Consider the following 17,610-nt stretch of genomic DNA (forward strand, 5'->3'; position numbering starts at 1 on the left):
GCAACAAAATTTAAAAGATATTCTGTAGTCATAGCTTGTCCTCAGTAGTAAATTGAGAATGCTGATGCTGTAATATCTTGGAGCTTATGTTGATCAGAAGAATTCAGAAATTGAAGCCATTTTTTCAATTCAATTTAATTCAATACAGCAATACAGAGTGGAAATCTTTACTTCGTAATGGGATTACAAATTGCAAAGCCATATTTAAATCGTTAGGCAATACAATTAACTTCTATGTAACTTTTTGCCTATTTTTCTAATCTCATTGGTTATTATTCCCCTCCTGTAACCTGTGATCTAGCCAACCTTATTTTTCTGTTCCTCAGTCTATCTCCCATTACTGCTCATCCCCTATACATTGCCATTCTTTAGGCCTAGAAAGCACTTTCTCCTTCCCTCTGCCTTACAGTCCTTCTTTCCTATAGATGAAATTCAGGTGATTTTAAAAATTTTTTTTTGCATGAAGTCTTTCTTGATCTCCCAAATTGCTGTTGTTTTCCTTCATAAAGTATCTTAGGTTTATCTATTTTGCATATATTTGCTAATTTGTTTGATATATTATATGTACTTGTTTCTCTCATTAGAAGTTTCCTACAAGCAGGGATATTTCATTCTTTGTACTTGTATTAACTTACTACTTATTCTTGACAAATCACTTAACCTTTCTCAGCCTCGGTTTCCTTTCATGCCAAATAAGTATATTTGTGATATACTCTAATGCTCAGTTTTTTCCCAAATTAATAAGAAGTCTGATAAAGTTTAAATGACTTTCTCAAAATCATACATTAAGAAGGATTAGCTTCAGGTCTTACCCCTTAGCCAGGGACCTTGTTACCTCTTGTTTTCCCTGATATACTCTTGTTTGGCTTTCCTTTTTATAAGTGCCATTACCACTTATTCATTCAATACATTCAGTAAATATTAACTTTACCTTTGTGTAAAGCCTTGTGCTTCAAGATAGGAGTACAAAGACTTACCTGCTGTAAAGGAATTTTCAAATAAAATGAGAGAGAAAAGTAAATGGAGTGGTAGGGACAAATACAAAAATAACTAGGTCATAGAGCAGAGAAGAAAGTGTTAAAGGACATGTTCAGGCAGTGTGCCATTAGAAATTTGAAGAGAGAGCATTTTCAGTTGGGGTTTGGGTTGGGAAAGTTGGGAGGTGGGGTGCTGTAAGAGAGTAAAGTCAGGAAAGGCTTCCTTTTCATTTCTTATTTCTAGAAAAAATTCTTGGAACCAGATGCAGCATATTAATTCCATTAAACTTTATTTAAAATTTACATCTTTAATCCACTTCAGCTTTTAATGTTCACTTAGCAACAAAAGAAAAATCTAAATACTTAAGACAAATGAACAAATTTCCATTTTGATCTTCTCCCAGTCTAACCTATATAGTCAGGTTAGTTACAACAGAGAAAAAAATAGGTTGCTTGGATCCTTTGTAACTTGGAAATAGGAAGAGAATCTGAGAATTTGGAAGTCCTGTATTCACAGAAGAAAAGAGAAACAGGGGAAGCACTTATCTATATTGGAATCATCACTGGTGATATAAAAATAAGAGGCAACCGTGGTTAGAATATACAAGTTGGGATTTTCCCAACATAGTAAGCTATTTCTTTCCCCTATTCATAGGCTCATGTAGTATATATCATGTTGTAGGATTTATGAACACTATTTACATACTTTTTGAAAGTTGAACAGACTTTTAAAAAATATATACACTCACATTTTTATTTGGTGCTGCTCAAATATTGCTTCTTAATACCTGCTATGGATAATTCTTTGTCTTGAAAGAGAGTATTTTCATCACAGAGCATATTTTCTGAGAGCTGCCGGGATGCAGGATAGGTGGTCTAATTACTATACACACATTTCAAAATAGGACTTCATGTCACAGTGAGAAAATGAAAAAGGACAAAAAGAAAATATGGTTTACAATAGTGACATTCAATGCATGTTTAGAAAGGTCTATACCTAGATATGACATAGCTTATTCCCAATTTATCTCCAGCAAATTGAATCTTCTTCCACTGGAGTTCTGCATTGCTGAAACTGTCTGTCCCAACAGCTTCAAGAGTTCCACAAAATAGCAGAAATTTAACTACACAGAATTTTAGTCAGTAACATATATGGGACCCTATGGATGAAAACCCTAATCTTTATCTGCTTTCCTTTAGGAGGTACATCAGTTCCTTGCTTCACAGTCCAGAGAACCTGACTCAGATTAGGAGGCCTATAATTCAGCAGGGAAAGTAGATTCTCAGATTTCCAGACTTCAGTGACTAAGTTAGGAATCTTGGGCTTTTACCATTGAGTGGTAGTGGAGTATGGATTACTTTAACTTAATGCAGCAGAAAACATTTTTGTACACCTCAGGTAAGGTAGCCAGTTTTTTCCTTTACTGGCCCTGGAGAGTGTAATTATGCTAGTAACAAAAGGGGCACTATTTCATGGCAGTTTTTATTATTGTATCCTGTAGCTGTTGCCAAATCAGTTCCCGAATAGTGAAACAAATAATTAATCATCCAATTTGAGAGTAATTAGTAATATTTTAGAGATCTAAATCAAATGATTTCAGTGAAAGCCAGGCAATTTTGAAATCCATGAAATTGTTAACATGAAAATTGAATCTGAAATACACATTTCAGTTACACTTTAAAAAATAAAATAGTATATAAATTAATTTTTTTGGGGGGAAAGGTTCTTTGTTATTATTTTTGCTTCATGTCACTTCTAAAAGTTGACTTGCCAATACTAAAAGCACTGCCATTAAAATCTAATATTAAAGCTTCTGAAGTTAAAGTTCAGAATTTTGAATTCAATTAGACTAATCAATAAGAAACTAAAAGTTGTGACTGACAAATGGGAAGGCTGTGTATCTCCTAAGACAGGAATCTGAGCTATGAAATCAACAGTCCCAAGTTCTATTTTTAGTCAATAACTTTAGTCCTCTCTGTAGTAAGTATATCGACTGTATTTGATTCTTCTACTTCTTACAAAGGGATGCTGTCACAATAAATACACTCAAAATTTTAAGAATAGGAGTTACTCAGATCAAAGAGTATATATTAAGTATTAAAAGTATTATGATTGAGCATTTGCTATTTCATGTAGCTTTACTCATTTAAACCAATTATGAACACAAATACAATTGTTTATAACATATCTCTATCTGCCTTGAAAGAGCAATTCAAGTATTGAAAAAAAAATAAAACAAAACATGATGGACCTCAAAAAATGTATCATTTGTACACAAATGACTTAATTAGACTTTTAAAAATGCGGACTAGTATTTCAACACCATTCTGCATTTCTCATAGCTTAGGTTTTCATGTCCATCCTATGTATCAGAATTACTTTAACTATTAATCACAAGTTTAATATACCACAAGGAAAAATGGCATTAACCTTTTCCCATACAAATACATTTATTCTTCACTATAAATTTTCTCATGAAAGGACTTAAACTTTAAAACAGATACCTTTTATACTATGATTTAAAATCTTTAAAACAGATAGCGTCTATGAATCAAATCCAGAAATGTGTGTATCCATCAACTGTATTTCTATTCAAATGTTGGCAATTCATGAAATGTTTACTGAGTTTTAGATTGAATTGTATCATAGTTTTGAAAGTGAATTCCCTGAGATGTTGTGATCTTCATAATTGCCCCATTTAAAGTGTCATCTTCTATAATGGTTATCAATCCTTTGGCAATGATTGATGTGCTAAAAAACAGAAATGAGAGATGAATTTAAAAGTTAGGATGACTTTTCTTTTTTCTAGCAATTTCTAAAGTACTCACTTACTTCTAGGCTCCAGAACTCTACTCTATAAGAGAAGAGTAAGTTTATGATGAAAGCATTATCATTCCCAATTACTTTTAGTCAGATTTCAGAAAACTTAAATAATGTTTACAGTAATCAGAGAACCTATGAGATTTTGGTTACTTCATTTAGATAGATCTTTCCCTATTTCATATGCTCTATTATTGTTAAATAAATAAAAAATAAAACAAACAAATAAATAATACTGTTAAATAAATAAAGCCTATTACTGGCTTTATTAAGTCACTAAGTACTCATGGTTTCCTTATGTTATTTTGACATTTTCTTATTTAGCCATGGTAGAATAAAGAATGTTGAGTTAGGATCCCATGAACTTTGACAAAAAGTTTTATGTTTTTTTTATTTTTTAAGTATTTTATTTTTTCCTCAATTATACATTAAACATTTTAACATTTCTTTTAAAAATTATTTGCATTCCATATTTTTTCTCCCTTCCCTGGAGTGTACTCAGTTGTGACTCTGGTGCAACAGACCTTTTCTGCTAGTATGTTCAATTGTATTGTGCTGGAAAACATCCTTTTGTAGCTTCTACTGCTTCAAATTTTATTTTGAGACATTATATAGTCATGTATCATGACTTTTGGACATCTTGAACTGGATATCTTTTAGGCATCTTAAATTCATCATGCCCCAAAATAAATTTCTTTTACTGATAAAGTTATATTTTATTATCAATATTTAATCTTTGAAAGGGTTCTATGGCTTACTTGGCATCAGAATGGGTTCAAGTAACATATTAGACATACGCTGGCTATATGACTTTGGGCAGATTCACTTAAAGCAATCTAAGACTATAACTTGCAGAGCAGATGTCAAATTGCATTGATAGAGGGAGTTTCCTTATCTGAGGATGTTCTAAACCAGTGAAACCATAGATTCAGTTCAGTTTGGTTCTTTTTCCATCTTCAGAGATAATCAATCAATTAATCATAGAGAAGACCCTTAGATTACATTTATTTTTAAAAATATATACTGATGATATTCCCTTTTCACAGCTGGTTATCAATAAGATGTTAAGCAGTTCTATTTTGGAAGATAGCAGACTTCTTTCTCTCAAATAAAATTTTAACATTAAAAAACTCAAATGTCATCCCTGGCTTCATAGGTACAGCAAAACACAGTCATTTAGGCCACAAATTGCCTGCTTATTTATAAGCTAATATTATTTAATTAAATTAATTAATAACTAATTATTTAATAACATATTATTAAATAACTTAGTAGAGAAAATATGAAGATCTCTACTTACTCTAATATTCCATAAATTTTCATCATATCTTTGATACAATCCTTGTATTCAAAATATTGTCCCATGTTTTCTTCTTTTTCAATGGACTGGAGGATTGGTGTATTAACAAAACCTGGACAAATGGCATTTAATCTCACTCCAGTCTTCATATTGTGAGCTGCAATCTATAAGAGAAAAAAATTGATTATTTTAAAATAATTGATTTCCAAAAGTACTATAATTTTGAATATAATTAGTGTACAATAATATCTGCAAAATACCACAAGAGATAGCATGGATTCATATAAGATGAGCTAACTTAAGAATTCAAATCCTTTTGCATATACTTACTGTTATTGGACCCAGGGCAAATACTAAACTTCTCTGCAATAATAATTGCATGAAGGCACTATAATAGGTGCCAAAACACAAGGACAAAACAAGACCTTCAAAATTATCCACCAGACTGTGTTTCTAGAATAATGCTCTATTAAAGCACTCTAAGTCCAACCCAACTGTCAAGCTAGTGCTCAATCTTTCAAGAACCCTTCCATAATTCCTCCCATAATCAAGTGTTTTCTTCTCTGTCATGTTATATTTATTTTGTATATGTGCAATTAATTTGTGAAGCCAAACTTCCAGGAAAGAGGTAAGAGTTCCTTGAAGATAAGAGCTATTTCATTTTTGTATTTGTATCCCTAGAGACCATATGGCACATAATAATTAAAAACATGTTGATTAATTGGAAACAAATATTTCAAACTATGAGAAAAGGACTCTGTTCTTCCATGGAAGAACTAGCACAGAGTCCTGGAAAACAGTAAGATAGTTTGCTATTGTCTTTATTCTCCCAATGAGAGCAATTCAAATGCTTCAAATGAAAATACAACCAAAAGTTTTCCCCTTAACTCTCAAGGCTTCAGGTTTCACATCTGTAAAATGAGAAAGTTGGATTTAAATCAGAGCTTCTTAACTTTTTTGTATGTCATAAAATATTTGGCTGTCTTAGCTTATGAACTCTTTCTCAGAGGAATTTTTTAAAATGCATAAAGACATAGAATTACATAATCAATATTAAATAGAATTGAAGTTAAACTAATTTTATTGAAATAGCTATCAAAATAAGAAAAAAAAAACATGTTTATAAATTCCAGATTAAAAACTCTTGGATTATATTTGTATATGAGGTGCTTTCTCATATATCTCTAAGGTTTCTGATCTTCAGTTTCCCATAAATCCTTTTTAGGCTTTATGGTGAAAACAAATTGGATGTATTAGTTATGGCTAGAAAAAAAAATTCTCACATGTTGCTCTCAATAAGACTGACTCAATTTAGGCCATTAATCCCTCTTGCTTATGAAGTCAGCCTTCCATATCAAAGCTTCTTAAACTGTGGGTTTTGACCTCATATGGAGTTATGTAACAATGTAGGGGTCACAAAATTATGATTTATTCTCAGTAAATTTGACATATATATTTACATACTTGAGGTTGCATAAAATTTTGGGGGGCAAAAGAGGCATGGTCAGGCAAAGTTTAATAAGCTTGTTTTATATTATTAGAAACTATACCTAACATCAGGGGATGAGGAAGGATGATCCCAGTTACTATAAATGTGGATTAATTTGTTGAGCTGAATAAAATAAAGCTCTTATGAAGTCCATTTGGTAGTTTGATACCTGGATCAGTTACAACTTTGTGTAGAGAAAAAAAAATCTGTTTCTTGATTTTAGACTACACCCTTCACATACTACTCATTGGTCATCATGGGAAATGATGAGAATGATTTGGGCTGAGTCATATACACTAACAGTCACAATGGAAAAATAATTCAAATCACATGTCCTATTGATGGCAGGGCAACAGCATCAATTTCCCATAGGAAGGGCAACATGTTGAGTATCCAAAGATGAAACATTAGTGGCTGCTTTTTTAATGCCATAGTCTAATCTTGTTTGTTTTAATGCAATCATTCTATATCATTTGCAAAATATATTGATGGTGCTAGCTTTGAGCTTTTCAGATAAAATGTCATTTTTAAAAAGTTCTTATATCGTAGCGCTTTTTCATGTTGGATTTTTCAGTTATGTAAATTATAAATTGATAATTTTCAAAGCAGATTATTTGGCACACAGCATGTGGTGGCAAATATTAAACAACTCAAGGATAAATGTCAAAAAATATTAAGTCATTCTATTAATTGTAATTAAAGAGACATTGGTTTATAAATAAGGCATAAAGCAGAAAAGAAATATATTTGGTAGAATTAGTCTGAAGATAAAAATAATTAACAAATAGCAGAAAACAAAGCAAAACTTAGTTGATTTCAAAAATTCCAATTTCTTTATCCTAGCTACTATTACCAACCTGAATTTGCAACAGATGAGAAAAATGAAAAGAAATTCACAATATTAGGGACTTGTTCAGGGTTGGGGTCACATACCTAATAAGTGTCTGAGACAGAATTCAAACTCTCCTCTTCCCAACTCAAGGCCAGTGGTTTGTCTATTATGCCATTTAGCTACCATTTTTCTCATGTAACTTTATTAAAATTCAGAAAGGAAGATAGAAAGAGAAGGAGAGAGAGAAATAAATCCCTATATTAAGTAGTGGTAATATTTGGGGGCAGCAGTATATTTACTCACAGCAGCAGATCGTGTAAATCCAATTATTCCATGCTTGGAAGCACAGTATACAGGCTGGTGTTCAGCAGGCATAAGTCCTTTAAAAAAAGAAAAGACAAGGAAGAAAAAATTAAATAAACAAAGTTTTACTAGACAATGATTGAGTCCAACCAATCTGTACAAACTATAGCTAAGAGAATTTTTTTTTCTTTTTGGTAAATCTTTTAAATAAGAAAAATTATGCACTTAGATTAATAATTTGGATAGCTCTCCCTCACCCAAATACACAAATACACACATTGTAATGGTGAGGGTCCTGAGTAGCCTATAGGTCTAATTAAATGTTCAAGAGACTTAGTAAAGGGCGAGACTCTAGCTTCTTCACTGACAAAATGAGGATAATAAAATAATAATGTTTACCCTATTATGGTGATGAAGAAAATTATTATTACTCTGTACCTCTAAGCCAGGAAAGTTTAAGATGATCTTCAAATAGAGTAGAGTTCATGTAGGAAATTCCTATGTAAGAAACCCCATGAATCATTTTATGAACTAAAACCAAAGTATTAATTTATTATTCTGCACATCTTCCTCTCCATCCTCTTTTTAAGAAATGCTTGAGTATTAATTCTAGAGAGCAGAGCCAAGGAGAGCTTCAGCACTAACTCCTCAAACAAAAACCTAGTTTGGATCTGGTTCTCATTACCAACCATATATGTTGTACATTTGTCAACATTATGTCTTTCAACAGTTTCAACTCCATACCCTCATTAAAATTTCACATCTAACAAAGAAAAACAGAGAAGAGGGAAGCCCTATTTTGGGGGGCAGAGTTGGGACCCTCCTAGCTTCCTCTAACTATGTTATCTTATGTTTCTCCCCCTCACTCAAATACACACATTCTACTGACCAGGACCTGGGGCATACTACAGATGTAACTGAATACCGAAGAGATACAGTGAAAGATGAGATACAAGCTGCTTCATTTACAAAATGAAAATATTAATTGCCCTTTTCCCCTCATCAGCTCTGCCTATCACCATTAGTAGGAAGCTAAGACCAGTCCCCTTAGGGAAACTGTGGCTATCCCCCCCATTTCTAGAATGTTCCTTCTCCTCATTTCTTCCTAGTTTCTTCTCTGGTTTTCTTTAAATCTCAACTACTATTCTATTTTCTGCAAGAAGTCTTTCATACATCTAAGAAAAAAACTAGATGATGAAAAAGAAGTTAACCAATTGGAAAAGGAGATAAGAGTTTTATAGAAGAATATCAATGTGAAACATAAGAAAAGGAACAGATCTGGTGAAAAGAAAAGAAAATATAAGAATAATTGGACTACCTGAAAACTGTGGTCAAAAAAAGAACCCTGACACAATAATGCAAGAAATAATAATTTCTGGAGTGACAAAATAGAAAGGGAATGTAGAAATAGAAAAAAACTGCCCATCACAACCTCAAAGAGTATTGCCAAATTTTCACACCCCCGAGTCAAAGAGAAAAATTTCCAAGAAATAAACAAAAAAAATTCAAATTTGCTGGAGTTAAAAATTATAACTAATTTTGAATGAAAAGAAAGGATATTCAACAAACTTACAGATTTTCAGGTCTTTGATCTTAACCAAATCTGAACTTAATAGAAAATTTAACATATGAGAACTAATGTCAAAGATTAATTTCAAGGAATTCAACAGGAACAAATTGTTTTTATGTTGTACATGGAAATGTATACCATGGTAGGATTCTGGGAAGTTGGTGGAGTAGGTTGTTAAATTTCATGTTCTCCAAATTTTCCCTAAAAATAGAAGAAATCTGCACAAACTGGTAAATAACCAGGAAGACTTGAGGCAGAACAGAGATCTTCCAGGTACAACCCAAAAAGATTTGAAGAAAGATCCCAAGCCAGGATTAACCTGAATGAAGTGCAAATATCTCCAGTTCAGCTCCATAGAAACACCAAGTAGGGATAACCTTGTGAATACCAGGCCCAGCTGTGCCATTGAGAAAGAACCAGCACCTGGTGAGTGCAGAAGTAGTGGGGTAGGAATCCTGCTGGCTATGGGCACTTGCAGGAAGATGGAGCTCTTGGTTTGGGTTCCTGATAAGAGGAGAGAACTGAAGTAAAGCCAGAGGCACCATCCTCCCAGCCAGGATTAAAAGAGTTTATACTAAACTTCTTATTTTAAAAAAATGAACCAGTAAAGAAAAATGTACCCCACCATAGAAACCTATTATGGGAACAGGAAGACTAGGGTTAATCTTGAGGAAAACACTGAAATGAAAAAAAGTTTCTACCCCAAAGAGTAAGGTAAAATGACTCCCTTCCCAGAGAGAATTTATAGAAAAACTAAAAAAAAATTAATTTAAAAATCAAATGAGACATTGAAGAAAAACTAAATAAAACTATCAAGAAAAACAAGATTATTAAGAAAAAAAGCTAACCAACTAGAAAAGGAGAGATAGAGTCTCAAAGATGAAAATAATTCTTTAAAATTAGAATTGGGGAAGGGAAAGCCAGTGAAGCTATGAGAGACCAAGAAATAAAACAGTATAAAGAATATGAGAAATAGAACAAAAGTAGAAACATCTTATAAGAAAAACAACAGATCTGAAGAATAGGTCAAGAAGATGAAATAGAAGAATAATTGGACTGCTTGAAAGTTGTGACCAAAAAAAACCCCAATCTTGACACAATAATGCAGGAAATAATCATAGAAAATTATTCTGGAGTAATAGAACATGAGGGGAAAGTAAAAATAGAAACAGGTCCACTGATCATCACCTCAAGAAGATTCTTTGTGAAAAACACACAGAAATATTACTGCCAAATTTTGAAACCCCTAAATCAAAGAGAAAATTTTGCAAGAAACAAACAAAAAACAAAAAATAAATGAAACAAAAAATAAAATAAGTTGCAATTAGAATTTACAGGTCTTAGCAGCTACAATAAAAGACTGCAGGTCCTGGAATCATATTCACCAATAATTAAAAGAACTAGGATAGCTGAAAATAACTTATCCAGCAAATTATCCATAATACTGAATGAGGGAAAAATGGGACATTCAACAAACTTTCAAATTTTCATGACTTTATATCAACCAAACCTGAACTCAATAGAAAATTAAACATATAAAAGATCAATTTCAAGGAACTCAACATGGACAAATTGTTTATTTTTAATTTTTTTGTATGTGGGAAATAATAGTATACTTTTAGTATAATACATACTAATCTATAAAGAAATGCGGAGAGGGAAGAGGATAAGATAGGGTATAAAAGGATGTATACATTTATGATACGGGACAAGATGTGTAGATAAAGAGGGAAGGAAAAGATGGAAGGAAAAGATGGAGAGAGAAGATAAGGGAGAGATCCAAGAGTGGGGAAAGGTTAAATTAAGCTTAAGGCAAGTAAAAGGAACAGAATTAAATATATACTATATTTTTAAGGTTAGCTCAAAAGAAAGATTGGCAGAGTTAAGATAAAAAAATAGTAATTATGTTATACCAATGAGGTACAGAGGAAGAGTAGACACAGAGGCATCAGAGAGTGGAGGGCTCGTAGTTTTGAAAACTTATTCACATCTGGAATGAGTTTAATAGGCAACAATACATATATACCATGAAGGATATAGCACCCTCCAAAATCTATAAAGAAATAAGGGGGGAGGGATAGGTGAATGGGAAAGACAAGGGAGGGATCCTTGAATGGGGGAAGGTTAAGTAAGGCAAGTTAAGGAACAGAATTAAGCAGAGTCAGGAATAGAAAACATATATATGTGTATATATGTGTATATATATCCATAAATATGTCTTTTCTTAACTAAAGCTTGCTTGGGGGTAGGAGGACTAAAGAGGGGAGAAAGAATAAAGTAAATAAGGTATACAGCATAGAACAAATGAGTAATTTACAAGGAAGTAAAAAATAGATATTCATAAATATAGTTTTCTGTATTCATATGCTTTCTTGATCTGGTAATTTGTTGTTATATAATTTGAATCCTCCCTGATTTGAATCTATGGGCACATGACAATATTCTCTTTTTATTCATTTTCCTTTTCTGGTTTTCTTTTTTTTTTCTTATTCTGTTTTTAAAGTAAAATAAATTTAAAGAAAAAAACAAAAAAAAGAAATGTATACCATACATTTATGATTGACATCAATAATTGGGTAGCTTAAAGAGACTGGGGCAGAGTTAAATATGACCCAATTCTAAAAAGCAATACTGTCTAGAAAAAAAAAGATAAAAATAGTAATTATGTCATACAAATAGAAAGATGCAGAAGAACCAATCCAGAGACATTACAGAGAAGATGGCTTGGAATTCTGAAAATCTATTCACATTGGAAAGGTTAAATATGGAACACTACATATATGTACCATAAAGGGTATGGCACTCTCCAAAATCTATAAAGAAATAGAAGGGAGGGAATAGGATAAGGTAGGATATAGAAGGATGTGCAGATTAATGATATGGGACAAGGTATTTATATAAAGAGGGAAGGAAAGAGTAGGGGGAGAAGATAAGGGAGAAATCCAGGGTAGGGAGAGGTTAAGATAAGCTTAAGTCAAATTAAGGAGCAGAATTACTAAGTAGAGAAGAATTAAGGTAGAAATAAGAGATATACAGAAACACTGTAACAAGGATCAGGAGTAGAATTTATTTTTAAAAAAAAGTAAAGCTAGTGATCATTTATCTTAAACAAAGTCAAACTTAAAGATTCAATCAAGAGACAAATCTGCATTCTATGTCAGCCACATTAATATTATGTTAGCTGCATGTTTACATATAAGTAAATGCATGTATATATATGTGTGCATGTAGGTCTTTATATAGGTGTGTGGGTCTATAGGTAGAGTACAATATACATACATATGTGCATGTGTGTGTGTGTGTATATATATATATATATATATATACACATATACATATATACATAGAGAGAGAGAGACTGTTTTTGTCTTAGTCAGTAACTTGTACCATGTTCAGCACACAATAAGAACTGAAAATGTTTTTTGACTTAAATACCCAGTAGTATATGTTATATTACATTCTTACAGTCTCCCACCTTTGTTTTGAGAGGAGAGGTGTGTTAGTTTTATCATCTGTTCTTTGGTCTCAATGTTCAACAAAATAGAAAAATGTAACAGAAGTTTGAGGCTTATAGGATTTTTTTTAGAACTAGTAGGTTTCTTAAGAGATCAAACTTTTTTTAAAGGAAGATTATTCCAACTTGTCTTGATAAAATAGTGTAAAAACAACTTTCTAATAATGGATGTATGCTTTTTAGAAACCACATCCAGAAACTTCATCTAGTCTCTTTGATATGATGGTAACAAAAACCCAAACTCACAAAGTAATACTCCGAAGTCAAAACTCTAGAAGTGGAAGGTGGAAGGATACTTTAGATCATCATATCCAATCTCTTTGTTTTTTAGAAGAACCTGAGTTTCAGAAATATAAAATAATTTGCCCCAATATCATCTAAATAGTATCTATTAAAGTCAGTATTTGAACCCATTTCTAGTGTTTCTAACACTACTACTCTGTTCAGTGGGTTAACTAATATTTATTCAGTGCAGCCTCAGAATCAAAAAGCAGAGGATTTCTGTTTAATCCAGTGGCTTTATCCATCTTTTCTGAAGCAATCTCTTCAGGTCTGGGAACTGCCATTAACCCAAAAAATGCAAAGACGAGTTTATACAGAAATAAACTAGTTGACACAGCCACAAAATATACAGTAAATCAGAATGTTCTCCCAACTGAAAAAGAAAGTAATCTAAAGACCAGCAGAAATGCCTTTCAAAGAGTGATTTGGAATTAATTTCTAATGTCATAAGGCTGAACTTCTGAACTCACCTCATTCAATATTGAAGTAAGTAGTGAGTGAAATAAAGTATTCCAAAACAAGCTTTGTTGGCTTTCTCAAGAGGCTAGAGACAAACTCTTTTCTTTCTATGATATAATTTAAAGGCATCCCTGGTTTCTTAAGAAACTTTTTTAATTAGTGGAGGATTTTATTTATTCTAAATATGATGAGGTGTAAGTGTATAGAAGGTCATAATCCAGAGAATCTGAGACAGAGCTGGAAGGGACTTTATCTTGAAGATCATTTTGTCCAACCCCCTTAATTTTTTATTTTGAAGGAGAGGGAGAGGTGTGATTTAAATTTTTTTGACTATACACGTACATTCATTTTTTTCATATTTCCATGAGAGAAGAGAGAAAAAGCAGGACAAAAGGTAAAAGCTATGAGAAAAAAAACAGAAGAAAAAGAAAGGTGAAAGTAGTGTGCTTTGATCCACATTCAGTCTTCATGGTTCTCTTTCTGCCTGTGTATAGCATTTTCCATCCAAAGCTTATTGGAATTGTCTTAGATCACTAAATTGCTAAGAAGAGCTAAGTCCACTATAGTTGATCATCACACAATCTTGTTGTTGCTTGTACATTTTTTCCTGGTTCTGCTCTCTTCACAACATCATTTCATGTAAATCTTTTCAGGCTTTTCTAAAATCAGCCTGTTCATTACTTTGTATAAAATAATGATATTTCATTACTTTCTTTTTTTTTGATTACTTTCAAATACTATAACTTATTCAGCCATTCTCCAATTGATGAACATCCACTCATTTTCCAATTCTTTTGACACCACAAAGTGGTGTGCATGTGGGTTCTTTTTCCTCTTTTATGATCTCTTTGGGATACAGACCCAGTAGTGGCACACTTGAATCAAAGTAAACCCCTATTCCCCTTTATTTTTAGAAGAACTAAAATATTTCCCAAGTGCCTGGCAGAGTCATGAATCATACTCAACTCTATATTATATTTCCATGATTCTTTTCATTATAACATATTTTAATTCAATTCTTTAACAAGATGGATTTATGGCTAAACATGGTATTTTAGTAGATTGTATGAAGCAACTATAATATGGTAGCTAAAGGAATTAATGTGATCTGGAACCATATTAAGAAGAGAACAGCTGCTGAGATAATTTTAATGAGTGTATTCTGCCTTGGTCAAAAACCATGGCTAGAGCTCTGGAGCCACATTTCAGGAAGGACAATGCGGGGAGTGTCCAAAAGGAAGATGAGAATGGTGAAAGTCTAGAGTCTATGCTATATGCTATATAACTGAAGAAACTAAGATGCTTGCCTGGAAGAAATTCAATGGAGTCAGGACAGTACTTTTCAAATATCTGAAGGGCCCTGATATTGTCTTAATTCTGCCTGGCCACAAAGAACAGGTCTATTAGCAATGGGCAAAAGTTGTAAAGAGATAAGATGAGGATAAAATTGCAGGTAATATTTCTTAATACTTAGCATTATCTCAAAGTGGAATGTCCTCCTTTGGAAAATACTGATTTCCATTACATCTGAGATCTTTTACCAGAAACTGGAATAACAATTTATCAAGCAATCAAGATTTGCAAAGCACTGTGGTAAGGTTATCAAGTTACAAAACCCAAATAGGCCATCATTTACACTCAAAGGATGTTTTATGCAAAAAGGCAAAAATAAAAAGTTATTTTAGTGTTTTCTGATATTAATTCAAGGGTTCTTAATCTGGAATTCATGAACTTTAAAAAAATCCATCATTATATTGATTACTCCATATGAACTGCTAGCAGGGCAGTGCGTAGAGCAAAGGGATAGAGTAAGAATATTCCATGCATGAGGACAATCAGAGAAAATGTCCAGAGCCGAGAGATGGGGGAATCTTGTTTTTGGGGTAACTACAAGGCTGGGGATATTTCACTTCAACAAATACTTGTTGATTTGTTTTTCTCCTTTTATTTTTTAGTAGATTAAAAAGGTTTTGAATTTATTGTCCTAACTGATAACAACCATTACTATCTAGCCCTTTGAACATTTGATGCAAAGTTAAAAGAGGAAACACAAGAAACTCAGCACCATTAGATATAGTACCACAGCCTGGCATCTAGCACAGTTCTGAGAATATGATACCAAAATGCTTCTTGATATGATTTAAACTTCAAAATCTTTTACTTGTACTGAACAAATAAAAGGAGTGCTAATAATATAAAGCACAATGCCACTTTTTAAAACAGAATATGCTATCAGGAATATCCTGTGGGACTTTTTTATCATCCCTTTTTGGTAAAGCTTTTTACTTTCAATAATAAGCTAAGATAATCTCCCCATTTTTACAGGAATTAACAAAATTGCATAGGTTTTAGAAAATCCAAATTCATTTCTGAGATGAATTTACAGGTCTGGTCCTGTAATCTTTACATAGGCAAAACTCCCAGTAAAGTCTAGATGGAAAGATTTGGTTGTTAAACCAACACAATCCAGTGTAACAACAGCAGCATTATTCTAAGTGTTTTTAGTTTTGAGGGTTTTTTTTTTTATTTTTTTAACAAGATTAAAATCTGTTAAAGGAGTCGTTTAGTAAGTAAAATGCTACTCTGTGAAGTTCCCAGAGGTTATTATTATGGGTCCTTAAAGGCCATGCCAGCAGGAACACAACTTTTGCAGATCTTCCAAGGTTTGAAAGATTTCAAGTGGAGCTCAGTGTTTTATAGTTTATCTGAAGAACCAGCTGAGGCAAGTTCCAGGAGGCTCTTGACCAAAAGTAGGTAAAGAATATCATAACCACAATAGTTAGCATTCTGTTTATTAAAGTATGTTGGGGATGGCAATATACTTTAGTGAAGGCAGTATCATATCAATAAAAAGACCATCAGTCTTTTGATGTAGTAAAGAATTGTCAAATTAAAAAATTAGATAATTATTATACTCAAAAGGATGCTGATTCAAAAGTCCAAACGATGTTCTATATAAAATGTTTAAAATAAAGGTTTTTTTTTTTTTATAGTTTTCAGATTTTAAATTCTTAAAGCTAGGGTTCAGTTTTTTAAAAACTATATTTCAATATACCTAACAGTGAGAGGGATAAGTAGTTAAAAGTTTAAATTCTGTTTCAGATACTTATTAGTTAAAACACATTGGTCACCTGATTGTCTTCCTTTCTTCATTTGTATAATAAAGATAATAATAGGATCTATATCTCAGGGCTGTTCTGAGGATCAAATGATATTCTATTTATAAAGCTTTTTACAAACCCTAAAGAGCTGTATAAATGTTAGTTGATCATCATCATCACCATCGCTATCATCATCATCATTTGGTTACTTTGTAATACTACAGATTCCATTTTATACCTGAGTTGACAGTGCTTTTAATCTAAGTCCAGTGATATACTGTGTATCTGTTTGTCCTCTGAGTCCTAGTATAACTAATTTTGCAAGCTCTTTAACAGAAAGTTGGTTATCAAGTGGTTGAGATTAAAAGTAATACTGGAAAATGGGTAATTTCATCTTTGGACTGATTTTCTACTAAATATTGAACTTTTATTTTTAGCTTAAGTTTTTAAGCTTGTATTAATGTGAAATGGTATGTTACTAATTTTATGAATTAGTATGTATGAAATTAGTTAGTATGAAAATTAGGTCTAGGTTTTTTTTTAAATGTTTCTGAAAATGTGCCTTCTCTCTTTAGTGTGAGAATAGAGAAGATCTGGATTCAAGTCCTACTTCTATCCTATAATAGCTACATGATCTTTGGTAAGTCATAGAATCTCTCTGTTGTAGGCAACTTTCAGCATTGTACCTGAAATCTAGAAACTGCAGAAATGGTGTTGCAGGGCTTTAGTGGAGGGAATGGTTAGATCTCTGTACCAATGAAATCACAAATCTACTCCCCATTCTCATATTTAACAGAGAAGGAGAATCTTTAGAAGTATTAAAAAATAAAACCCAAACCTAATTTTCATGCTATCAGTATAAATTTAGTACCATAGAATTTCATATAATAATTAATGAAAAGAGTTAACCCCCCCCAAATCCTGAATTCTGTAAAGCAGAATATGTAATAAGCATTAAGATG

At 32.3% G+C, this 17,610-nt stretch overlaps 1 protein-coding gene across 1 annotated transcript in view; it reads right to left on the bottom strand.

The window, feature by feature from the left end:
* Window positions 1-1,250: 1,250 nt before the first annotated feature.
* The window catches only part of HPGD (15-hydroxyprostaglandin dehydrogenase), a 49,234-nt gene continuing 32,874 nt past the window's right edge, over window positions 1,251-17,610 (bottom strand). Inside the window, exons 5-7 of the mRNA XM_074272920.1 lie at window positions 7,723-7,799; window positions 5,099-5,262; window positions 1,251-3,729 (exon numbers count right to left, since the gene is read on the bottom strand). Coding sequence (XP_074129021.1) covers window positions 3,597-3,729; window positions 5,099-5,262; window positions 7,723-7,799 — 374 coding nt within the window. The 3' untranslated portion in view covers window positions 1,251-3,596. The remainder of the gene's footprint in view (window positions 3,730-5,098; window positions 5,263-7,722; window positions 7,800-17,610) is intronic.

The sequence above is a fragment of the Sminthopsis crassicaudata genome, chromosome 6, assembly GCF_048593235.1.
Source record: "Sminthopsis crassicaudata isolate SCR6 chromosome 6, ASM4859323v1, whole genome shotgun sequence".
Taxonomy (NCBI): domain Eukaryota; kingdom Metazoa; phylum Chordata; class Mammalia; order Dasyuromorphia; family Dasyuridae; genus Sminthopsis; species Sminthopsis crassicaudata.